The 27,168-nt window shown below is 37.3% G+C and overlaps 2 protein-coding genes and 1 non-coding gene across 3 annotated transcripts in view; all 3 read right to left on the bottom strand.

Moving 5' to 3' along the window:
- The window catches only part of dennd4c (DENN/MADD domain containing 4C), a 93,891-nt gene extending 74,670 nt beyond the window's left edge, over positions 1–19,221 (bottom strand). The window contains 1 exon segment of the mRNA XM_042728407.1: positions 18,943–19,221. The gene's annotated coding sequence lies outside the window, so the exon portion shown is untranslated.
- Positions 19,222–19,471: 250 nt separating this feature from the next.
- haus6 (HAUS augmin-like complex, subunit 6) overlaps positions 19,472–27,168 on the bottom strand; it is a 28,363-nt gene continuing 20,666 nt past the window's right edge. The window contains 11 exon segments of the mRNA XM_042728406.1: positions 19,472–20,368; positions 20,487–20,610; positions 20,878–20,976; positions 21,694–21,855; positions 21,989–22,059; positions 22,062–22,079; positions 22,172–22,274; positions 22,780–22,906; positions 23,341–23,534; positions 26,836–27,009; positions 27,101–27,155. Coding sequence (XP_042584340.1) covers positions 19,704–20,368; positions 20,487–20,610; positions 20,878–20,976; positions 21,694–21,855; positions 21,989–22,059; positions 22,062–22,079; positions 22,172–22,274; positions 22,780–22,906; positions 23,341–23,534; positions 26,836–27,009; positions 27,101–27,155 — 1,792 coding nt within the window. The 3' untranslated portion in view covers positions 19,472–19,703.
- LOC122138098 lies at positions 20,674–20,804 on the bottom strand. Its single transcript, XR_006155310.1, has one exon.

Below are 27,168 nucleotides of genomic sequence, written 5' to 3'. Positions count from 1 at the left end.
AACTTTTTCAATAGCGTCGCCCCATCAAGCTCTTGCTGGATCCACTCCTCCACTATCAACAAGAGGAATGTCTGAACTTCCTCAACAGACAACGAAAAAAAAAGGTGCGCTCATTCAAAACAGTTGTGTTCGATCCTTTGCTGGCTGTGCTGATTTAAATCTAGCGGTTCTGTTGTGTCTCATGTCGCAAGTTCAGTGACGCAGGTAGTGACAATTCTCTCCATCAATCAGTGATCAGCAGGGTTTACACATCACATCTTGGTTACGGTATGGTTTGCTGAAAAAGGTACCAGGTACTGTATCCAGTGGAAAACCCCCCAAAAGTGAACCATACCAAACCGTACTGTGCCCTACCATGCAGTGGAAAAGTGCCATAAGAACTTATTTCCCATCACTGGCAGGTTATGTGGCCTTTTGTCAAACCCTCAAATGTTTGTTGATTAGTGTAAAGGGCTTTTCACACTGAAAACGAAAACTCGGCACGAATGTTTGGTGCAATGATGCTTTTGAATCGAAAAAATAGATCCCTATGGGGATATTCACACCAGGCGTGATCATTCGCAGTGCGAAAAAGTAAGGATTTTTTTTTCTTCCTGTGTGTCAATTTTTTTCCCCGTTGCTCCACGATGAATCAGCCCATCCAATCAGATTTGAGCTTAGATCATGTGCCCAGAGCAGCTGCTGTTGCACAAAAGGGTGAGAATGGTGGTGCTTTTTCGAAAACCAGTGTAAACAAACACAGAAGAAGAGTATCCTGGTAGAGAGAAGAGAGTGGATGCAGAATTCCTGTTATCGTTGGTATCTGAGAACAGATTCTCTCTTCAGAGACAGTTCTCACATGTTCTTAAAGGGTTAGTTTACCCAAATATTAAAATTATATCATTAAGGACTCACCCTCATGTCGTTCCAAACCTGTAAGACCTCCGTTCATCTTCGAAACACAGTTTAAGATATTTTAGATTTAGTCCGAGAGCTTTCTGTCCCTCCATTGAAAATGTATGTACGGTATACTGTCCACATCCAGAAAGGTAATAAAAACATCATCAAAGTAGTCCATGTGACATCAGAGGGTCCGTTAGAATTTGTTAAAGCATCGTAAATACATTTTGTTCCAAAAATAACAAAAATTACGACTTTATTCAGCATTTTCTTCTCTTCTGGGCCTGTTGTGAGCGCGTTCATAGCACTGCAGTGACGCCGCTGACGTACGACACTGCTGACGTGTTATCTTTGTTTGTTGTGCACACCAGACAACACACGTCAGTAGCGTTGTACGTCAACAGTCACAGCAGTCGCCATGGGCAAGACCAAAGAGCTGTCAAAGGATGTCAGAGACAACATTGTAGATCTGCACAAGGCTTGAATGGGTTACACGACCATCAGCCAGAAGCTTGGTGAGAAGGAGACAACTGTTGGTGTGATTATTCGGAAATGGAAGAAATAAATAACAGCGATCAATCTGCCTTGGTCTGAAGCTCTGTGCAAGATCTTGGCTAATAGGGTAAGGATGATCATGAGAAAGATGAGGGATCAGCCCAGAACTAAATGGGAGGAGCTTGTTAATGATCTTAAGGCAGTTGGGACCACAGTCACCAAGCAAACCATTGGTAAACCACTACGCTGCAATGGACTGAAATCCTGCAGCGCCCGCAAGGTCCCCCTGCTCAAGAAGGCACATGTACAGGCCCATTTAATGTTTGCCAAAGAACATCTAAATGATTCAGAGAAGGCTTGGGAGAAAGTGCTGTGGTCAGATGAGACCAAAATTGAGCTCTTTAGCATTAACTTGCCCCGCCGTGTTTGGAAGGAGAGAAATGCTGTCTATGACCCCAAGAACACCATCCCTAGTCAAGCACAGAGGTGAAACATTATGCTTTGGGGCTGTTTTTCTGCTAAGGGTACAGGATGACTTCTCCGCATTGAGGGGCAAATGGACGGAGCCATGTACTGTAAAATCTTGGACAAGAACCTCCTTCCCTAAGCTAAGCCAGAGCACTGCAGATGGGTCATAGATGGGTCTTCCAGCATGACCCAAAACATACCACCAAGGCAACAAAGGAGTGGCTCAAGAAGAAGCACATTAAAGTCATGGAGGGTCTCCAGACCTCAATACTATTAGAAATCTTTGGGGGGAGCTGAAACTTTGAGTTGCTAAATGACAGCCAAGAAACCTTAAGGATTTAGAGGGGATCTGTAAAGAGGAGTGGATCAAAATCTCTCCTGAGATGTGTGCAAACCTGGTGACCAACTACAAAAAAACATCTTACCTCTGTGCTTGCCAACAAGGGTTTCTGCACCCAATACTAAGCCATGTTTTGCTTGGGGTTCAAATACTTATTTCACTCACTGAAATGCAAATCAATTTTTATTGTTTATATGGTTTTTTTTTTTTTTTTTTTTTTTTTTTTGGTTGGTATTCTGTCTCCATACATTAAAATAAACATACCATAAAAATTACAGACCCTTCATTTCTTTGACCCTTCAAAATCAGCAGGGGATCAAATAAATATTTTCCTCAATGTATATATATATATACACACACACACACACACACACACACACACACACAAGATTTTCTGCTTGGCCGATGTGTTTGAGGCTGGACTTTTATTTTGACGGCGATGAGAGCGGCAGTGCCTGAGCGCACAGAGCTCACATTCTCCCTCTTGTTCGCTGCGCTGTCATCATTAACAGTTGTGTCTAATATGGATAGAAGTCTGTCTAATAATCAGATAGAATGTTTAAACAAAGGAATTAATTTATACAAAAAGTATTATAATATCGGGGTTGGCTCAAAGTTGGAGTACATTCTTCTCGATATAAATTATTAAAGGATACCATGTTTTTTAAAAGTTCTGGTTGATCTATATCTAATATTTGATTTTTTTTTCAGTTTTTTGAACAAACATTACATCACTAAGCCAGAGTGACTATTTAGGTGGCATTGGTGATTTCTACTCTAAGAGAATTCTTCTTCTAGCTATTAATGTTGCAAATGCCCGTTTATTTTTTAATCCATTGTCAAATGATTTCAAATTTCTTAAATATCTATCTATCTATCTATCTATCTATCTATCTATCTATCTCTCTCTCTCTCTCTCTCTCTCTCTCTCTCTCTCTCTATATATATATATATATATATATATATATATATATATATATTAGGGCTGCAACTAACGATTATTTTGATAATCAATTAGTTGGTCGATTATTTCCCAGATTAATTGGATTAAAAATATATATTTTTTTTATTTTGACAAAAAACACACTATTCCACATTCTGCCCAATGTCCTTAAAAAAACGTGCCAACTGAATGCTATGAAAACATACAGTGCTTAATTTATTAGCCCACCTGCCATAATAAAGACAAAACACATTTTAGGAATCTGTCAAAAAATTGTTTAAATCAAGAAATATTATTGTCATTTGTTGGGCAAATAAACTTAGTTTAAACATCTAAATAGTATTTATTCACATAACAAAAATGGCTTCCTACCCTTCATAACATCTTGCATTATGCTGGCAATGTTTATGTACATTTGACTGTAATTGGGTATCTGGGGGGAAAAAACACTATAAAGCTCTCTGCCTTTTTCATAGATAACAGCAATAATTGTATTATATCATTAGATATAGCCTACTACTGTAACTAAAGAGCTTACGCATATTCAAGGACTAACCAATACAGAAAGCTAAAGAATGATTTTTGGTGATCACTACTGTAAGTTTAGAGCAGCAGTGGCACAAACCATAATTTGTTAAATTTGTTGTTGTTTTTTTTTTAATAAAATTTGTTAAGCATTTTATATAATGAATATACAGTATTTTAAATCTCTCCATTAAAAATGAAAATAATAATAAAGATGATAAAGACGAATAAAATCACAAACTCAGTTGTAACCAATAGGTAAGAGTAATGTTCTGCAGGAACACACATTCACTTAAGCCGAGTTGTTAATGCTGGATTTTTTTAGAAGATTTTTTGTCTAAGAGAGGTTTTTTGAGATATGGGAAAAATGCCCGAAATCACAGGAAAATCGGTGCTTACGCGAGTGACAAATACGCGATCTGAGAGAATAGCCAACGAGTCACGATGCCCGTGAGATATTTGGCATACTACATATCTGGACCTGTCGGCGATTCAAAATCCTGCTGTGTGAAAAGTGTTCTGACTGAAAACTACACCGGCTATGACCGACAGCCAATGAGAGAGCAAGATACAGAGCAGCGAGGAGTTCGGGGAGGAGTTATAGACCACAATATCAGCAAGCATGGCTTTGTTTCAGAAATAGGCTTCTTCTCTGTCTATTTGGACCCAAGAAATGGAAGAAAAATTAGTAGAAATTTGGCAGGATCACCCGTGTCTGTTTGACGTTTCTCATGTTTTGGGCCACTTGGATCACGTAACTCTCCCGCAGCATCTCATTCTGTCTCCTCCACTATTTTTAGATGCATTTTGTCCATAGAAATGCATTAATCATTGCTGTAATTTGACACGACCGGCTGAAGTTAGACGTGCACTGTGGGCAGACTCGACTAATCGATGAGAATCGTTGTCGATGATTTTCATAATCGATAATAATCAATTAGTTGTTGCAGCCCTAATATATGTATTTCCCCCGCTTTCCAAGATATCTGCATCGGCAGTCAAAAGAACAATATCGGTCGACCAATGTGTGTGTGTGTGTGTCTCATATTTTTGAGATAAGCTAAAAACATGGATCCAAGGTAAAATCATGTCAGATCTTTTTCTATATTTAATGTAATATTGAAACCAACATAATTTTTGTAACAAACATATATAAAATAAGATATCTTATTATCGTGCTGAAAGATTAGAAGGCTTGCAAGTTTTTTGCCAAAACATTCTGATATTTAGCACTATCCTTCTATCTTGACTACTGCCCCAGTTTGAGCTGCCCCTGAAGAGCCTTACAGCATGATTCTTGCAAAACCTTGCTTCTTCATGGATATGGTGTTTTTTGGGCAAGAACGGTCTTGTTTTTATGCCATACCTTTTAAAATTATAGCCCAAAAGTTCAGTTTGGTTTTATAAGACCATAAAACATTTAGGCATGCTTAAGACTTTTTTCTTTCTTTTTCCATGAGTAAGGGTTTCCATCTGGCCACCCTACCCCATAGCCCAGACATATGAAAAATAATAATATAGTTGTCACACACAGCAGACATTCATGAACCTCCTTTAAAATGTCATGAAATTTGAAAGATCTGAAAAGAAGATTTGAAAGAAAAAAAAAAAAGCATCAAGAAATGGGTGTGTAAAGCTGTGGAAATGTGGGAGTGTAGAGGGTGCAATGTGGAAGACATCAACCAATAAAACAAAGACCTACAACACACTCACACAGAGTAATTAATTTTAACATGAAACAACAGAAACTACAGTTCCTTTTGCTATATTTTGAATATATAACTATAACCCCTCTCATACACGCTCCATGTTGTTAAAAGCTTTAATACTACATCATTCATAATAGGGATTAGAGCTGGGTAAAAATATTCAACAATAATAAATATATAAATAAATATATCATAATCTATGACAAAAATACTATTATAACCTAGGTTAGTGGATAATTTAGCAGCAAATTTATTCTAGAAAAATCATGAGTGCACAGTTTTATAAAATCTAAACATTTAGTGAAATAACATTATTTAATTAACATTAACATATAACATTAAGTGTAGCACTAAATCTGGTAAAATGTTACACATTGGTCTCTGTATTGTAAAATACATTCATGTAAAAACAAGTAAATTAAGTATTTATATCTAAATACAAGTATTTATATCTAAATATAAACTATAAAATTAAAAGAGGTTTCTTTTAAATGTATAGCACAAAAAAAAAAAAAAAAAGTATAGCACAGTAATGAAGGCAGCAACATAGATAGAGGAGTCCTATCTATCATATGTTGCTGCCTCCATTACTGTGCTATACATTAGATTATTAATAGCCTTACAGGTCACAACAAGAAACGCTATAAATAATCTTTCATTGCGTAAAGGTATTATACAATACGAAAAGCTCCAATACAGAGCGGCACAAAGCGCTTATGCGCATCCCGTGCGCAGAATGCTTCGCTTGAATCAACACGGAGTCACAGCGCAAAGGAAAGAGATATTGATGCGTAGTTTATTAAATCTGTGCGATAGTACACTGAGCCTTTTCTTTTAACAGTTTACTTCTCAAGATGGCGGCACGTCCACAAGCAGCGGCTTCTCTCGCTCCCGTCAGAACGGTGTTTTCGTGTTTTTTGTCTTGGGAGTCGCAGTGTTTTTGTACGTCTTCATCGCGTCTACCTATCTTTAAGCGCGCATACAGTTGTGAGTTTCTGCTCGATGTCGGCAGAACCACTTTTTTAGAGTTAAACTCTGCACATGCCGAAGAGCTGTGGGATCTCGGTAGGCCTGGGACGGTTACTGCATTACCGCAATACCGCGGTCACGTGACGCCTACCGCGGGTCTAAACCTGTAACCGTCATCACCGCACAAAAAAAAAAAAAAAAATACCTTGCCCTGCACATCTGAATGCCTTCGGCAGAAGTCAAATGAGCCATTTTAATCTAGATTAATTCCAAGATTACAGTGAGATTAATCTAGATTAAAAAATGTATCTATGCACCTCTAATAGCATTCCATTTGTATTGACTATTAGGCCTAGAGTACCTGTGTAATGTCTTGTAGCCTATATATTGAATTTCATTTCATTTTACTAAAGCATAAAATACTGTGTGATGTCTTGTGGGATATATATTGAATTTGGTTTTATTTTTTTAATCGCACGTGCTTATTCTGCTTAACACAATTCTCTCACGTGATTGCGCAGCCGACAATTGCGCATTTAAGCTACTATTCCATCGAAACATGGCATTTATATGTATAATATATAAATATGTAGACATATAGGCTAAAGTAATATAAATATTAAAAAATCTATAATATATATAAATATTATTTATATTATATATTTTTACATATTTATATTAACTTAGCCTATATCTCGTGTGCGCTTTGGTCTCAGTGTGGTTCAAGGCTATAATTTAACGAATGCTATTTAATTTAACAAAGTGTCGCTGCTCACAATACTGTCATTGTTTTTTTTTACTTATAAATATTATTTATATTTATCTTATTTATAAGTAAAAAACAACCACAATATTGTGAGCAGCGACACTTTGTTAAATTAAATAGGCTAGCATTCGTTAAATTATAGCCTTGAACCACACTGAGACCAAAGCGCACACGAGATATAGGCTAAATAAATATATATATGTAAATATATATAATATAAATAATATTTATATATATTATAGATTTTTAAATATTTATATTAATTTAGCCTATATGTCTACATATTTATATTACGCTATATGCCTTCGTTAAATAGCCTTCATTAACCACTGAGACAAAAAGCGCACACGTAATATCTATATAAATATTAATATAGCTAAACATGTACAAATATGTAATATAAAATATAAATCATATTAAATATAATTCATATATTATATAAGTAATAAAAAAAAAAACGAATCTGGCTGACTTACTTGGGGAAAAAAAAGAAAAAACATCTACTCCGACCCCCAAGAGAATTCACAGAGATCAGAAGGTATTTGCAGGAGGAAGCCCTGGATTCCCACGCAGACCCTCTTGTCTGGTGGCGGGACAATAGTGTCCGATTCCCTCTGCTTTCCATAGTAGCCCGAAAATATATGACCATTTGCGCTACAAGCATTCCCTCAGAACGTGTGTTCAGTGCTGCAGGTAACGTCATTACGTCTTTCAGGGCCTCCCTTAAACCTGACAAAGTGAATATGCTAGTTTTTCTAGCAAAAAATATAAAGGCTGGGATGTAAACCATAGCGCCTTTTGTTTTGCCAGCACTTTTTTTCAGACATAATTTCTGTTCTAAATGTTCTTATTCTAAATGTGAAATAATAAATGTTTAATAAACGTGTTCCTTATGCTCAATTGCTTAGCCTCTGTGTGCGCAAAAGTCGTTATAGTTTAAGTGATTGTTTGATGACGACGACTGTAGCCTAATCTGAAGGTAAAAATATGGAAAATAAACATGCAAATAAATATCTATTACTGTTCAATACGATAAATAAAAATGTGTTTGTTTGTCTTTATGATGCTCTATCTTCAGATCTCTGTTGTGAATTGCGATCAGATCTGATATCGCCTCCAAAAAATACGGGGGTTTGCGGGTTGCGGTTTACCGCAATACCGCGAGAATTTATTGCTTTTCAACCGCGGTAAGAAAAATTCAATACCGTCCAAGGCCTAGATCTCGGTCTGCTCCGGATGCCTACACCATCACCGACCCCCACTGCTGCGTCTTGCCAACAGTGGAGGCGCCACAAGCGGCGTGAGAGAAAGCAGAAGAGGGGTAAGCGCGGTGGTATCCGGGCTAGGCTGATGGCTAACCCACACAAGCCAGCTATCCCCACCATTGTACTGGCTAACGTACGCTCTTTGGACAATAAACTGGACTACATCCGATTACTACGCTCAACTCAGAGGACTGTAAGAGACTGTTGTGCTTTTGTGTTCACAGAAACATGGCTCAGCAACAGCGTTCCAGACTGTGCCATTCAGCTCGATCAGCTGACATGCTATCAAGCGGACGGAGTCCTCGTCGCAGGAGGTAAATCACGCGGCAGCGAACTTTGTGTTTACATCAATGATGTGTGGTGCCGCGATGCTGTTGTAGTCTGCAAACACTGCTCACTCCTGGTGGAGTTTATGATTATTAAGTGCCGGCCGTTCTATCTACCGAGGGAATATACAGCCATACTGCTCATTGCTGTTTACATTCCTCCTTGCTTCAACATCAACAACAGGAGTGAAACACTGAATGAACTGTACCAGAACATTAGTGAGCAGTAGACAGCCCACCCTGATGCTTTTTCTCATCTTGGCTGGGGATTTCAACCATGCAGACATAAAGAGTGTGTTCCCAAAAATACACCAACACATTAACTTTCCAACACGAGGTAAAAACATTTTTTTTTACACCACCCAGAAAGGAGGTTACAAAGCCCTCCCCCTCCCCCACCTTGGTACGTCAGACCACATTACTGTCATGCTAATGCCTGCATTCAGACTGCTCCTTAAAGTCGCCAAACCAGTTCACAAACAGATACAAGTGTGGCCTGAAGGGTCTTCAGAGGCTCTTTAAGGCTGTTTTGACACCACTGACTGGAATATGTTTAAGCAGGCTGCCACATACAATAACTCCACAGACCTCCAAGAGTACTCAGAGACTGTCAATGCCTACATCACCAAGTGTATTGATGATGTAACAGTCACAGAGACCATCACTGTCTGGGCCAACCAGAAGCCGTTGATGACAGGGGAGATCTACAGACTCCTGAAGACACGGAACGCTGCCTTTAGAGCTGGAGATGAGGGGGGCCTGAGGACAGCCAGGGCCTACCTGTCCCGCGGCATCAGAGAGGCTAAGAGACAGTACTCCAGGAGGATTGCCCATCGATTCAGCGACAGCAGAGAACGCGGACCTGTGACATCACCATCTCCCTGCTGAAAGAGCTGAACGCCTTCTTCGCTCGCTTTGAGGCACAAAACAGCACCACTGCACAGAAGACTCCACCGCCTCCCGGCGACCAGGTGATGACGCTGTCCACATACAGTGTGAGGAGATCCTTCAGCAAGATCAACGCACGCAAAGCTCCGGGTCCTGACAACATTCCTGGGCGTGTACTGAGAGACTGTGCAGCAGAACTCACTGATGTCTTCACAGACATTTTCAACATCTCGCTAAGTCAGGGTGTTGTTCCCACATGCTTCAATGTCTACCGTCCAGCTGCACTTACCCCTATTCTCATGAAGTGCTTTGAACGGCTAGTCATGCACCACATCAAGTCTGCCCTCCCCCCTCCCTGGGACCCTTCAAGTTTCCATATTGGTCCAACCGCTCGAACAATGATGCCATCGCCACTACCCTCCACTCAGCACTCACACATTTAGAGAAAAAAAGACTCATACATCAGAATGCTGTTCATACACTTCAGTTCAGCATTCAACACAATCATCTCTCAACAGCTCATTAACAAACTGGTCCAGCTGGGGCTCAACACTTCGCTGTGCAACTGGCTGTTAGATTTTCTGACTCGAAGACTTCAGGCAGTACGGGTTGGCAGCAACACATCCAGCACCATCACACTGAACACTGGGGCCTCCCAAGGATGTGTGCTGAGCCCCCTCCTCTTCACTCTGCTGACCCACGACTGCACACCTTCACACAACTCCAACCTCTTTATTAAGTTTGCAGATTACACGACTGTGGTGGGTCTCATTAGCAACAGAGATGAGACAAACTACAGGAGCGAGGTGAGCCACCTGGCCGGGTGGTGCAGTGACAACAATCTCTTTCTGAACGTGAAAGAGATTGTTGTTGACTTCAGGAGAGTGCACACTCAGCATGCTCCTCTGACCATCAATGGTGCGTCTGTGGAGAGAGTGAGTAGCACCAAGTTTGTTGGTGTGAAGATCAATGGTTAGTTATCGTGGACTGAAAACACTGCAGCACTGGCCAAGAAAGCACAGTAGCGTCTCTACTTCCTCCGCAACCTGAGAAGAGCCAAAGTCCCGTCCCCCATCATGCGCACCTTCTACAGAGGCACCATCGAGAGTATCCTGACTAGCTGCATCACCGTGTGGTATGGCACCTGCAACGCGTCCTGCCGGAAGACTCTTCAACGCATAGTGAAAGCAGCTGAGAAGATCGTTGGTGTCTCCCATCCAGGACATTTACGGAACCATTCTCAACCGTAAAGCCCTCTGCGTTGCAGGTGATCCCATCCACCCGTCACACAGCTTCTTCAGTCTGCTGCCATCAGGGAGGAGACTGCAGAGTCTCCAGGCCAGGACCAGCAGACTGAAGGACAGCATCATTTATCAGGCTGTCAGGAAGCTGACCCCCCTCCCCTCTTTTACCCCATGCACCACTGAACTCTGAACCTCAGTCCCCACCCCCATAAACCCCCTCTTTTTCCCCCGTGCACCACTGAACTCGAACCTCAGCCCCCCCCCAAAAAAAAATTGTCTTTATTTTAATTAATATTTAAGAAATTTGAAATAATTTGAAAATTGATTAAAAAATTAATTTGTAAAATAAACATACTAATACTTTAGATGACAAAGTATTTTCCACAAATAAATAAATATTTCATAAAAATATAATTAAAAAGGAAGTAAACTGTAACCAACAGAGCACTCAGTATTCTGTGAAGTTTGTGTGCATTGGGAATCATATTTTTTCAAATAAAGCCAAGGTAACACAAATTATACATACAGCACACAGTGAAAATGACATGAATATGACAGTGCCCAAATGCATAAAGCACAGCATAATTTGAAATCACAAATTTAATGTTTAAAGCATTCCATTTGCACGGACCGAAAGTCATGCAGAGAACACGCAATCATGCAAGTCACATGCACACTTCACAAGATCTCACAACTGGATTCGACTAAGTTTGCAATGTTTGTGAAATTTAATTTTTATTAGGCCTAGCCATTCAAAGATTTGTTTAAATGATGGAAATGCGTATTTGCTGAATGCTGACGGCAAATGAGAAAGTATTATAATGTTTGCCTTTCTATTAGGGCTGTGTATTGGCAAGAATCTGGCGATTACATATCACGATACAGTGGTTGTGATACGGTATTTTGCGATACTGAAAGCAAGGCGATATATTGGGATATTTCTTATTTTATGAATAGGATATATTCTTAAGAAAGCTGTCATTAAGAATACACCACCATATGCAAACCTTAGCAAAAAATAAAAAAATTAAAATTAGTTTAACCAGAACACATCTATATTTGCAATAATCAGTCCCATTCAACGTTATTGAAACACTTTTTGTGCAGTATGAGTAAAGGGGGAAAAATTGAAGTGCTTGCAGGATTCTTTAGTTAAATGTGTATGTATAAAATGTATTTTATAAAAAGATCCTAAATACATATATCACAAAAGCCCAGATGACGTCACACTTCAGCTTGGTACACCGAGGCGGGAACTGGAACAATTATTTAATCCTCCATTACTGGCAACTTTGATTCTAGCTGTTGCCGCCAGTGCCATGTCGTGGAGATGGGGTTTTGTTGTGAAAGTTAAATACTTTGTTTGGTCTTTCAAAAGAGGACACAACTAGAAATCAGTGGTAAAGTTGTATTTACAACACTGTTCCAGAACAGTTCAACCCAAATATTCAGATGTGTGTAGCGCATTTTATGGAGGACTGTTTCCTGATCCTAGAGAGAAGACTACAATGCCGGCACTTCTGACTCACAGTCTGTAAGTGCATTTACATCTGTAAAGGATTTGCCACTTATGATTCAAATGCAAGTTCTGAGCAGTGGTTCTCAGCACGAGGACTTGAATTGAGAACCGTTGGTGAAGACTAGCGCTTGTTGTTTGTCATTTCTCCAATCACAAATTGGGACATGGTTTTATGTTTAAGCGGCGCGATGCAACGCGACGCATATAAACACAGTATAAGTCATTATAATCCGTGATTATGTCCCCACTGGATGCAACAAATGGCTCGTTTATAATGGGTATTATTGTTTTTGTCTTGTCGCACCGGTGTTCTGACCGGGACATGCATCACAGTATGGCAAAGGGCGTAACATTTCCGTCACACACTTGACGCATTTGACCAATCACAAAGCACTGGATAGCTGGCCAATCAGAACACACCTCGCTTTTCAGACCGAGGAGCTTTGTAAAAAACGATGCGTTTCTGAAAGGCAGGGCATAGAGGAGGAACAATAATGCACATTATGTGGAAAATAAAGTGTTTTCTGAACCTTAAACCGCATAAACATTTCATTACACCAAATACACAAAATAACATTCTTTTTAGCAACATTATTTGACCCCTTTAATATGAACAACTATTATTAACAATATCTATGAAATTATACTTATTAAGCTGTGTGATTTTCATAGTAGTGCACCCTTTAAGCTCACCTTAAAATAATATGAAATCTTTAAAAATTACAGCACTGTAAAACGACAGACAAGTAATAAACAGTCAATTTATAATATTATGGATGTATTTGATGTATAGCTTCACTGCACAGATTATGCGCTGAGACACGTGCACATTGCTAGTGCTTCCACTCTCTGTTATTTTAGTCTTTTACTTTAGATACGCTTTCATTTCTGCCGTTTGGAATGCAGTACGTAATAGATGCACGAAACTCACATACTAACAGACTTTTGCGTGTGCTTTGTTTTTGTTTTTTTTGTTGATGGTGGCTGCTGCAGTTAAATGTTGTTTCTACTTTTATGATACAAAATTGATGTAAACACTGTCAGTTTGTTTTCAGAACAGGACAAAGCATCTGATATGTGGAAATAGATCTGTGCATTATTAGGGCCCTATGAAATCCATTTTATTTTTTCCTAAATTCCGTTTTTTCTATTTAATTTTTCTGGATTCTGTTTTTTTTTTTTTATTTTAATTCTTCTCGACTCCTTTTTAATAGTTACATTTAATTGTATTAATTAAAATGCATGTCTAAATTAATTCAAATCATGAAACCTATACATTTTCACATCAATTTATTAAAAGTTTAACAAAAATTACGTTAAGGGCCCTATGAAATGTTTTTTTTTTCTTACCATATTTTTTATTCTTACCAAATTCTGTTTTAGCATGTCTAATTATTTGAATGCATAAAACAACTTGATTTATTCAATGTTTTCTTAATGTAGCTTTATAATATCAAGTCTCTTAATATTAACTTGTTTATTAAACTGTTGTATAAAATCAATATCACTTTTGTAATTATGCTGACTTTTGGAGATAAAACGGCACTCCTCGTGTGATATTAACTATATCAGTGTTTCTCAAACCTATCCATGAAGTACCCCAGCACTGCACATTTTGTATGTCTCCCTCTATCTGACCCACCCACTTCAGGTCTTGCAGACTTCACTAATGAGCTGATGAGTTGAATCAGGTGTGATAGATGAGGAAGACATACAAAATGTGCAGGGCAAGGGGTACTCCAGGACAGGTTTGAGAACCACTGAACTATATGAAATAATATAAATTTATGGGTCAAAGAGGAGACGTCACAATTTTGGTGTCAGCATCAAATTACATTTACAAAAGTCTTGTATTAAAAACATCTTAAATGCAAGTAAATTGTCTGAAATATCAGCTGAAGTAGAAGTTTCGTCATTCAGGGTAATGGTTTTGTCATTCAGTGTAATGCAAATTCTCTGTTACACCACAGTGTCATCCATTACACTGAATGACAGTATCACTGTCTAAATAAAAATTTTAGCATCTTATTTATATTACAGATAAATGAGGAATGTTTAAAATTTAAAAATTAATTATAGACACCCATGAACTGAGGGAGTCACTAGGCACTGTAAAAAGCCAAAAAGCTAATAAACTAAGTGTGGACCCAGTAGCTTGGGTGGCACTCTTAAAGTCTTTTCACACCAAGAACAATAACTATAAAATAACTATAACAGTAACTATGTTAGCCTCCACACCGATGAACAATATCACCGTTCATTCTAAGCATGTGCTGCAGATTTGTTGTCTGCCACATTAAAAGCTTGAGCTCTTTAAAGTTGAATGAATTCTAATTGGCTGTCAATGCTTTTATCATTCACCAGCTGTAAAAAACAAAACAAAAAAAAAACAAATTCATCAGTATCCTACAGTTTAAAAGAGATTCCAACAGTATTGTTTCTCTGTGCAATTATCGTTAGTTGTGCTGTGGAATCTGCTATTCTTTTATACAGAAGGGTTTTTATTTTCTTCCATATTTGTAATTTTTTTTTATTATTATTATAATTATTATTTTTTTTTTTATCTTTATCTTTATCCTTACCGTACTTGGTGTGAACGTGCCTTTAGCCAGAAAAGAGAAGGGTGTTGAGGATTGTAATTGTTGGAATAATAGCTTGCCAATAATTCTGGGCAGAGAGACCCCCTCACTACAGTATGTAAGTGGTTCGTTAGAGATAGCTGAGTGGGTTGTTTATCAGAAGTATGTTTCTGATAATGCTATTTATGTTTAAAAACAAAAAGTATTAATAAATGTGGCTGCAAGCAGAAATTTTTGAGGCTGATCAAGTCAGAAACACAGTGACAAGCTAAGCAAGCATGGCAGGGGAGCATCAGTAAAAAATTCTTATTATATTTCAACATCTGTTTCTGCAGTCATTTACTCAGGATTATTATTAAAACTAAATTAATGACACTGATTAATACTTAAAATATTTCAGTTATGGGAACAATGGCAATGTCATCTCTCTTTTTGGCAAATCGTCATTCAGAGTAACAAACCATAGTCATTCAGTGTAACAAATATTTATGTAAAAATGCAACAATATACTTATTCTGACCTGTACTTATTAAAATACAAATAAGAATATATGATCATTCTAAATTTTAATATATTTTAAATGATTTTAACTTCCTTACAAAAACTTCTTGATGGCAAATTGGAAAACAGTAGTTTGAAGGACATTAGCAAAGGAAAAATATTTAAAAATTAAAGTTAATTGATATTTGAGGGCTGCACTGTCATCAAATGATTCATGTTTTAAATATGCTTAACAAGATTTTTTTTTGTGTATAAATATTATTACACTGAATGACATTTTTGTCAGTGTCTTCTTTCAGACATTGTAAAAAATGAATGATAAAATATATATTTGTATGGGGAAAAACAAAACTTAAAGCTGTATTGCACTTTTTTTTTTTGATGCTTAAAACACCCTTTTTGTCTCTGATCATATACATTTTCTTACCTATATCTTGAATTATGTGATAATTCTAAATGCATTTTAAAAGACTAATTAACGCAGTGAAAGAATGCACTGTATTGCGCATGCGCACTAGTCTAACCTACTTGACTTCATCACGTAATGTTAGCTTGCACTCTGTAGGTGTGTATTTTTATTTTTTTTTTGCTTTTCGCAATATAATTGATAATATCAAATCGTACATTGTCAAAACAACTATAACGATATTACTGCAGACCATACATATTGCACACCCCATACTGTTTAGATTTTTATAATGCATTGTCTTCTTATTGATCCACCAGTTCACATTTAAAGCTCTGCGTGTTTGCAGGGTAAAAACATGGGTCGATTTTTGCCTTGGTCTGAAATCTGATCAAAACATCTGTTTTATTGAAAATCCTCATTCATTCTTTGCCAGCGGGTCGAGCGTTTGTTAGAAATATAACTGTTTCCCCAGTAACAGCAGAACACAAAGCAGCGCAGCACCAGACTTTGAACGTGCAGCACTCATTTTTATTTAATGAAATCATAGCTTTTTGAAGTTTAATTGTCACATTAAGATGTATCGCAATTCTGGACTTTCCCTCCCCAAATTTAAGACCTCTTGATATCATAATTAAGACTTTCTTGTACAATTTAAGGCTTTTTAAGACCTTAAATTTGATATCACTAAATTTAAGACTTTTTTTAAGACCCCGCGGATAGTTCACCCAAAAAATTTTAATTCTGTCATTAATTACTCATCCTCATGTCGTTCCAAACCCATAAAACATTTGTTCATCTTCGGAAAAGAAATAAAGTTAATTTTGAAAGCTTTCTGACAATAAAGTAGTCCATGTGACATCAGCGGTTCAACCATAATGTCATGAAGCTACTAGAATGCTTTTTTTGTGTACAAAGAAAACAAAAATAAGTATATTTAACAATTTCTTCTCTTCCATGTCAGTCTTCGCTACACATTCATGAGAGCACCACAAAAACATCAAATATCTTAATCTGTGTTCTGAAGTTGAATGGAGGTCTTACTGGTTTGGAACGACATGAAGGGGAGTAATTTATTACAAAATGTTCATTTCTGGGTGAACTGTCCCTTTTACCGCCACCTGATTCAGATCACCAGCTCAATAAGCGAGGGCTCCATGAACTCAGCTGAGTGTGTCAGACAAGAGAAGACATACAAAATGAGCAGAGCAGTGGGTCCCCAGGACCAGGATTGAAAACTTAAAATAAGAGTAAAATAAAATAAAATAAGGGGAGAGGGTCTATATATAAATTGAATTCCATGTGGTTACAGTAGAATTGTTTAAAACAAACTTTAAACCAGGTGAAAATGGTAATTTCTTTTTAAAGTTCACCCATTAGATGTTTTAAAAATCTGTCACAATCAAGTATTAATAATATAACTCAAGAAATGGCACCAAGGTTTTTTCTCTTCTTCTAAAGTTTACAAAAAAAATGTGTCACGTGACTATTGATTCCACTTCTCAAACATAACACAGGCTAAACATTTTCAAGCTAGAGGGAGAGTGAGCACACCAAAAGTATTATCATGTGGTTTTGGGTTTCCCTTTCACTTCAGCAGCCCTGCCCTCTTGCCACATGGGCTGCCTTTTGTCATACCCACAATGCCTCACGGTTACCTTTAAGCCACTCCTGAGGACGGCTCCTTTTATGATCGAATAGTCACCTGATGCAACCTTGAAGTGCAGCAGAGTAAATGTAATGAGGCACAAGGTCAGCGCACATGCACACAAACAGAGGCGCACACAAAACCTTCAACCTAGTGATCATAATTCAGTATAATGCACAGACACAATGTAAATCTAGACAATTTCAAGGTCACTACAAATATTGATCAATCACCTTAATGTGAACCATCTGGCCTTCTCAAGCTTCTTTTACAAGCACGTCTCTCTCTCTTTAACCACACAATAAAATATCATAACAAGAAACTTATATCTTTGAACTAGCATATGGTCTGTTAACAAATAACATACATGTAGGCCTACTTTTCTTTCATAAGAAAAGTTTCAAATACACGTATATATGCATATAGAAGACAGATGTACATTTTAGATTTTGTAACTGGTCACCATTTCTGCACAGCATGTATTATTCATCAAATTGTTTTATGATGTTTTGTATAGTATATTTTTGTCACGCTTGATACCACTGACATGTGAAGCACCCCATGGCATACAAATATGAAGTGTTCTGACATTAGAATTTTCTAATAAACAAATCTCTACCCATTTTGAAATGTCACATTAGCTTTAACAATAGCTGTTTTTACATAATTATTGATAGGCATTTTACAAAACATGCTAACTCAACACGGCCTTCTACTGCTACATAGGACTGAATCGCAAACCATATGAGAGCACCTACAAACCAATACCAACACAAATTAAAAATCTCACCTCCTTACACCTTGACCAAGGCAAATCTGACACCAAAAGCGTTAAAATACCCCAGATAATTGATCCTACATTATAAATGTTTTGAGATTTTTTTATTTAGTTTTTTTTGTCTGTGTGTGATTTTTTTTGGCTATATTTTTTTTTACCTCTCTCTATATATACACACACACAAAAAGGGGTGTGAAGCGTAACTTCTCTTAGTCATCTGTAACTTCAAACAGGCGGCCCATATTAGTGAGGTTTACCTGCACGCAGACACACCCAACATCAACTACAAGCTTTATTTCAAACACCATGGCTATTCCAAAACTAGCGAACAACCTATTAAACATCATACGCGCGTACTTTTAGCCCAAAATGTTGTCTAGGTATACAGCACTCTAGATTTGATACACAGCCAGTATCCCTCCTAATGTGGCCTGTGAACGAGCTTCATTGCATCTGTTGCATCTTCGCGAGATCAAGCAACTTCACAACTCGACCACAGCACACTTACTTTTCGTGGCAACAGAAAGCAAACAATTCATGTTTTATCATCAAATGTCGACCGGCTCGTGGAAATAAATACGCCCTGAAGAGAACCACTGCGAAAATATCACATTACGAGACGACAAGCCCGAGATAATGTAACATCTCGAAGCGTTTGTCTACATTAAGCAACTTCAAACGCAGCAATACATACCAGCTGTTCAAAGCACTCTAAGAAAACGCGTTGACATGTAGGCCAGTCGCAACTTCCAACCCGTCCACTCCGACTCGAGCGAGAATAAACGTCCACTCAGTGTGAGCTCGTTGGGTTTAATTCCTGGAAACTTTGTTTCCGTCCAGCGCTAGTCTGTACTGCAGTAAGTAGGCGCCATGTTTGTGTTTTGTTACTTTGGTGCGCTCTCGGGTTTCTCGGACTGACTGCTGGAGGCGGATGGACCCGCCCATGAATGACTCGCTGCTCCACATTTCCTCTCTGCACATCATAACGCCCCTTATCTACAGACTAGTGCGCACCATGCTTAACAGGTGTCTGGTATAGTTTTTCCAACCCACAAAACATACAGTTACACTTTCTCAGCATGTCAATGTTTGCGATTCCTGATTGGAAATTTGCATAAGTCAGAAAAGCAAAGTCAAATGAAAAACCAAATATAAAAGAGGGTTTGCAAATAAATTGCTCTTTATTACAAAACATGAACAAACAATTTCTGGCCAATATATTTACCAGTAACAATTAGTTTGTACATACTAAAGTTTAGTATAAATGTCATAAGAATTTACATGGTTCAGACAAAATGAGTGGCATTAAAATGTTTTAACGGTCTTGTTAATTAGGCTGATCACAAGCACATCAAGCTGCAAGTGAAATTCATGGCAGACACATTTTGCATCATACTAGTATGTAAAAAAAAAAAAAAAAAAAAAAAAGCCCTAAGAAGAGTTGTTTAAGATATGTTAGTATTCATCAAGAGTCAAATTCACTAAACTCGGCAGGGTGAGTTTCTCTGCGGGAGAAGGCGGGGACAAACTCTCAAGCTTGTCCAAATCAAGAGAGAAAAGCCTCTCATCAGTAGTCCATTGGCTCAAACCTGGGCTCTTCCTTGAATGTACTGGGGACTCTTTAATATTGAAGTCGTTGAAAGGGGATTTATCTAAAGAGGCCTCAAAGCACAGTAAGGGAGTTTTTCCATCAAGAGATTTAGATTCAACAGGTGATAGGATAAGTTCTTCCTCTCGCTCCTTGTTACTATGGCTCTCTGCTGAGCCATCACTGTTAAATGACAAGTCATCCTCAAAAAGGTCTGGGAGCTCCTCCTGAGCAATGCTGAATTTAATAATATCACTTGACCTTTGGCTGTTAAGAGCCTCCAGTTCTGAGGAGTCCCATGACACAGTTGAGTGGAGGGATGACCCCTGCTGGACAGGAGGAGGAGTGCAATGGGCAAGAGTAGCTGAAAATAATAGAGAAGGTTCTGGACTTGGTCCGGTGCAAGGGCCATTCACCTCCGCCATAGGCGTCTTGAGCCAAGAAAGGCTGTCTTGCTGATTCCAAGTAGCTCGTTTCTTCTCAGCCATGCCTTCCTCCACAGCTTTTCTCCATGAACTTCTCACATCTTTGACTAGGGAGAGTTACATTTAAAGACACTTAAGATTCACAAACAACAATTCCAGTGAAAGTGACCTAAACATGTATAACTCAAAATACTAATGTGTAGAACGTCATCAAAAGACTTATACTTAGACTCTCAGGGGTGCGGCACAGCTGTTTCCTTGCTGAAAAGGGATCAGATATGATATTTAATAACTGCCCCAGTTCCACATCACTCCTATTGACTGGACTCATAATCACTGCCTCTGCAAACTGAAAACCAAAAAGCAAATTAACCTTGTAACACTGCACACGCATTTGTGTAACCTAACAGCAAATTGTCTGCCCCGTATCTGTCCGTGGCGATTTCTCTCAATTCGCACCGGTCATCAGAGAGCAGGTTTGATATAGGGAAAACTTGTGTTGGGTAGAGCACTGCTCAGCACTGCCCATGTATCAGTTTTCCCCGGAGTAAATTGTACAAAACACTAAAACTACAAAATCACTGCATGTTTAATATGTGGTAAATATTTCACATACTTGACTTGCCAAGTTGTCACACTCCAAATCTAGAATTTCAGCCTTGTTCTTTAGGACAGAGGCCTTCATCTTAGACTGCAGATTTCTCCTGTGGGAAGCCTGTAAAGAGAAAAAGGAAAAATAAAAATAAAATAAAGATGGAATCAAGATTGCTCTCCAGAGGGTAAACGAAGGCTGAAATATACGCATGACCAGTTTACAAAAATGCTCTTATCTTCTATGCCACATTATTCTCAGAGATAAGGTATAATGCAAGCATACCTTCGATTATTTGCATGAACTTCAGGGGTTATTACAGAAAGCAGGGTTACCTTGACATCACAAACCCCAAAACACAAGGAGTAACCTCATATAGCTCAGGGAATGTTCACAGTGAACACTTTCAATATGGTGCTGAATCTAGTAAATCACCATGGAAACAGACTAAGCACCACCTCATACTACTTGTTAAGTAGTCATTGACATTCTTAGGGCATATCACTAACAATCCGTGAACTATGCTCAAAGCCTTTTCAATAGGGCATGTATGCACTGAATACCTCCAGAGTAAACTAAAACATAACCTGCCATGAATAAGTTGATAACGCTCAGTTTTTGGAATAAAAATTGAGGTTATTGGTTTACTTTTATCCATACACTTAACTAGATGTAGCATAACCTGCTTTCTGGAATACCCCATGATGTTGCTACCTATGTGTGTAAATATTTCTCCCTCTGAGATTAACAACCTGAGATGAAGTGTTTGTGCCAGCATGGATGTGGCTAATATGAAGAGGTACAAGCAGGAAAGTATAGAGGTTAGCAATACAAAACTACCTGCATTGGACTGGGTGTCTGAGTCACAGACTTAATTTTAACCGGGTAAGTCAAGGGAGTTTCACATGGTGGTGTGTCACAAGTCACTGGTTTTGGAGAAAAGCAGCTGTCAGAGGACAGCAAGACCCCCTTACATTCATCTTCCACAGAAGTGCTGTTGAGAAAAAAAAAAAAAAAAAAAAAAAAAAAAAAAAAGGGTGGTTACATCCTTTTATTTATTCATTTTCCATGACCATGGAACAAATGTTATCTTTCCAGACTTTCTACATTTAGAAACATCAAATTATGCTGTACGTTTGATTTCTGGCTCCTGGTAGACTTCTGGTTCCAAATTGATGTCTGCCTCCATTCTCTCTGGTTTCTTTGTGACGGCTGCTCTAGCAGTTCTCAAAAGTGAGGGACAGAAAAAAATAAATATTACACCGCATCGACAAAAGAAAAAAATTACATAATGCAAACATATAAGCTGCTAACTTACCAGGTAGTTTATATGGATATTGTAAGATGATACTAGCCTCAAAGCTAGCCTTAGAAGCTGGCTCAAATGAGAGAGGAGCCATTGGGGAGACAAAGTCAAAAACCTGTTAAAGGTTACAGAGAGCAGATTTAAAAAAAAAAAAAAAAAAAAAATTCATACCAATAACAAAGATACACCAAACTAAATGTGTAACTTCTATATACTATAGATACTGCTTTGTATAATCTGGATACTGCAACGTTTGACAGGGCCAAATAAACAAATAACCTCAATAGTAGGGCTGCACTATAAATCTTTTTACTACACAGAGCCGCTGTTCACTGACAAGCTGTGCAAAACATGCACAAAATATGATTGTGGTTTTGCGCAGCTTGTCAGTAAACAACGGGTCTGTGTAGTAAATGTTGCTCCATGTAAAGGCACGAGAAAAAAACCTTACTATGTGTTTTTATTTTGTCTGTTTTATTATTTTTTTAGAAATGGTTTATCTTTGCTCTTTTGTTGATTGATTGATTGCTTCCATAGTCCTAATTTGTAAGTTGCTTTGGATAAAAGTGTCTGCTAAATGTCCAAATTATTTTTAATTAATCAATTAATTAATTACTTACAGGATCCTCTTTAAGATAAGAGATCAGAGGTGTTTTTTTCAAACACTCTGCCCACTTGTTCCAGTCCTCCTCCAGCCTCCCAATGGAGACCTTCATCTCTGCTGCATTCTCTTTGATTAGTTTCCGCCTGGAATAATATCACAAATCACATCTTCTGAACACTTGAATTTAAGTGTTAAACTGAAACACTAAAATACCGTATTCAAAAGGTAAACAACCAATATAAGTCCCCATATTCATCGTGTCCCTTTGCACTGCTTTGCCATGCCTTTATACTTCAGGTGACTGTGAACTCAGAGGGTGTGGTCACAGATTTAAATTGCCAACACATGAATTAAATCAGACGCTGATTAATCATCAGTGTCTAACTCACAAGTGACAATTTTTTTTCCAATTCCCAATTAGTTTTTTATAATGAAATAACCAAGTGTTTTTCTTTGTGTTTGTTTTTTTTCCATTTCGTCTTTTATTGTAATATTTAATAAAATAAATTTATTAAAGTACACTTCAAAATTCTAAATGTAAAAGACAATTTAATGTTTAAGATCATATTTATGGTACCTTATAAGCTTGAGGTTTTCTTTTGAGCGGCTGAAGAGCAAGGCATGCTCTTGGAGGTCTTGGTGTTGAAGCTGTACACCGGGGCCTACAATTTTCTCTCTCTCCTCACTTAGGATGTGTAATCCCTCATTTAGAAGCTCCAGCAAACACACGAGGACAGGCTGCCCTCCCTTATACAAGCTACCAACACTGGACTATGGACACAGACAGAACTCATTGCAGGGTTTCTACAGACATGAACAAGTTAAATTTAAGACTTTAAGATCTTTTTAATACCACCTTATATAAAATGTAAGACCTAAACCTGTAATGGAAATACACATTATATTACATACATATATGTGAACCTGGACCACAAAACCAGTCTTAAGTCGCTGGGATTATTTTTTAGCAATAGCCCAAAAAAACCATTGTATGGGTCAAAATTATCGATTTTTTTATTTTTTGCCAAAAATCATTAGAAAAAGATCATGTTCCATAGAGATATTTTGTAAATTTCCTACCATAAATATATCAAAACCTAATTTTTGATTAGTAATATGCATTGCTAAGAACTTTATTTAGACAACTTTAAAGGTGATTTTCTCAGTATTTAGGTTTTTTTTTGCACCCTCAGATTCCAGATTTTTAAATAGTTGTATCTCGGCCAAATATTGTCATAACAAACCATAACATCTTAACAAACCATACATCTAAGGAAAGCTCATTTATTCAGCTTTCGGATGATGTTTAAATCTCAATTTCGAGAAATTGACCTTTATGATTGGTTAATTGGTCCAGGGTCACATATGTAATAATTAACATGTTTAACGTAAAAAGAAAACAAAATATCAACGCTGTAAAAAATTACATTTATTACTAAGATATACAGTGAACTTTCATATCAGCAGACAATATTCCATGCAAAATATCCCCACAAAAGCACCGCATCACAGATGTTTTGGTGGTGTAAATTTATTCCAAAGCAATATTTTTTATCAGTGTTCTATCAGCCTTTGCACCGCTGGCATTCCACATGTATGATTTTTTAAGTTTTTCTTTCTCTTTGGAGTGTTACAAGCTTTTTTTTTTACCTGCTTTCATATAATTTAAGTAAAGTAAAAAAAAATTAAATAAATTGCAGCCGCATTTAAGAGTGCAAGATTTGCGCGGCTCACGTGATGCTGAGCACAGCATTTATTCTTATTTGTCTACATATTTTATCTTCATTACAAATCTTGTTTGATTTTATTTTGGATAATTGCATGTAAAAAATTATTTACTTTGTAATGCATATGCAAAATGTGAATTATTGTTCATATTCAAGTGGTTTGTGCAAAAATTATTAATGTGCATGCATGACAGGGAAGTGCCCTCTCATTCATTTTAAATTTTTTCCTGATAATGAAATTACTTCAAATTGGGGTGTCTCACATACATGAGAAATATATCTACAGAAAGCTTGAAATGTCTACTTTTAAACGAATCAATTCAAAACAAAAGCATTATGTAATCTGTGAAGGTTGCATTTCTCTTTAAAGGGCGCTTCCATGTGGTGAGAGTCAGCACTGTGAATTTCGTCTTGTAGTCCACAAGAAAACATTTGTTTATTAATAAATAATTAAAATGTCTCCTTTTTCACATTAGGCTACTTCTTGCCAGTGCTTTGTGGCAAACTTAATGCATGTGCTTGAGCGCGGAATATATTAAGGCTCATTATGGATTATAGATGTAAATTTAATATAAAACCTGCGATTAGTTAAATAATGACAAATGAACGACTATTAGCTTAACTAGAAAAATCTTAGGTGGGGGCAGACCTATTAAATACCCTCTAGACATCTCTGTTAAAGTTTTTAAAGCATTTTATACGCGTTTGCATAAATTCTTCTTTCAAAACGGTCCGTAATGGAGAGATACCTTAATGATTTTTCCTCTGAAGCACAAAAATGAAAATTGAAATAAAATTTATATTTTATGTTTTGAGAATGGCCAACCCTTCTCTGCAGATATTATTGCTTCTGGTTTGTGCATTGTAAATCACAAAGTCTACAAATATTGTCTCCAAAAATTTCCAAATCTAAAACAGCCTATAAAATTATAATCCTTTACTGATGTCTGGACTCGGTTTGGGATTTAGAAAAACATAAAGAGATGGTTCAATTTATTGGTAATGAATTGGCTACATTCTGTGAGAATTTATATTTCACACTCTAAAAAATATTGTATGGACGCAACGAAATAAAATTAACGCAACAGTCTGCATTTTTTTTTTTTTTTTTGAGTTAAGGCAACTTCCTCTGAAATTAAGTTCTAATAACTAATAAACTATATTGTGCTAGCAGTCAATATTTGAAGTGGATCAAAACCTTTCTTCAAAGTTGTCTTAAAACCAAAATTGACCTATCTAAACCTGCTCTGCAAGTTTGAAACCCTCATAAGAAACTGTCCATCTGAAAGAGCAAGAAATTCACACCTTTATTTCGACCCCCACAAGCTATACAGAACTACCCCCAAAAAAACCCAACCCCCTCCAGCTGAACTGAATTCGCTTTGTTTTTTAGCTGCGAGGAACGGTGTTTTGTCATGTTACTGGGTTGAAACGCCTGCACTCACATCAGCCGTACTCTTTATTCATTATTTTCTCGCAGCCCATATTATTATTTTCACAAGACCATCATAACAACAAATTATCAATTGATAATAAATCATTATTTTTGCAAAAATCATTGTTATTTGTGAATGTAGGCATTTGAGGCAGGCTTTAAGACCAAGCGGAGTCCTCCGTCAGCTGCTCCCGCTTCACAGCGAGTGACTCGCGCTAACTGACCCAGCTTCACCGTCCACGGTTTGATTTTACAAAAATCAGTTTGGGGCGAATACAACTTATCTATTATGAGCTTAATATTTAGCAAGGCAGGAAAACATTCAGTCTACTTGAAGGAAGACGTATTTCACTGTAAGTTAATGCTGTTAAATAGAGAGTTTAAAAAAAAAGGAAGACGTATTTCACTTTGGGTTTTTTTTAACTTCGACCTCATTATATTGAAGTAGCCTACAAAACCACACACCAGATGCTACCTACACTCTCTAAGTGTTGTTTCATTGAAAAGTATGCATTGTGTTTATTCACAGGCTATATGGTTGAAATAATATTTTATTTGTAAACTTTAAGTGCCATTGTTTAAACAAAAAATGCTTTATTGACTAACGTTTCATAGACCTTCAGTTATGCTTTAAAATTCAATCCCCAGGGAACACACATACTGGTAAAAAAAAAAAAAAAAAAACGTATAGCCTGAATCCATTAAGTCGCTTTGGATAAAAGTGTCTGCTAAATGCATAAATGTAAATAAATGTTAAGGACCCGCGGACACCCTGTCATTGGCAGATGTTTCAACATCAAAATATCATGCTGACCTATCAAATTTTAGGAAATACATGTTCATTTAAATGCATACCTTTTCTAACATTTAAAAAAAAGTTTTCTTTACCCTTTCTGCCTATAGTTCTCACCTGGTGGGATAGCCTCTCCATCCTCTCATGCAGAACCGCAGGTATCTTCACGCTCAAGTCCTGCCCACCCAAGATGTACTGGTCTACCTGTCTATGGATCACACTCTCCACCACTTTTCGATCTACTACAAGGGGGGATAAGACTCTGTCTGTCTCAGTCCAAAAGCCTCGCACCTAAGAACGTAAATTATCAGAAATGTAACCAATAGGTATGATTAAAATGATAAATTAAAAAGTTTACTGAAAAAAAAAACTTGGTGCAAACCTTTCGATTTTTTGCAAGAATATCTTCCTTCAAATCTGTGTTACTGTCATGTTCTCTACAAAAAAGAA

This window comes from Cyprinus carpio, chromosome B7, assembly GCF_018340385.1.
Source record: "Cyprinus carpio isolate SPL01 chromosome B7, ASM1834038v1, whole genome shotgun sequence".
Classification (NCBI taxonomy): Eukaryota; Metazoa; Chordata; class Actinopteri; order Cypriniformes; family Cyprinidae; genus Cyprinus; species Cyprinus carpio.
The sequence above is the reverse complement of the archived record's forward strand: the minus strand, read 5'-3'. Positions and strand labels throughout refer to the sequence as shown.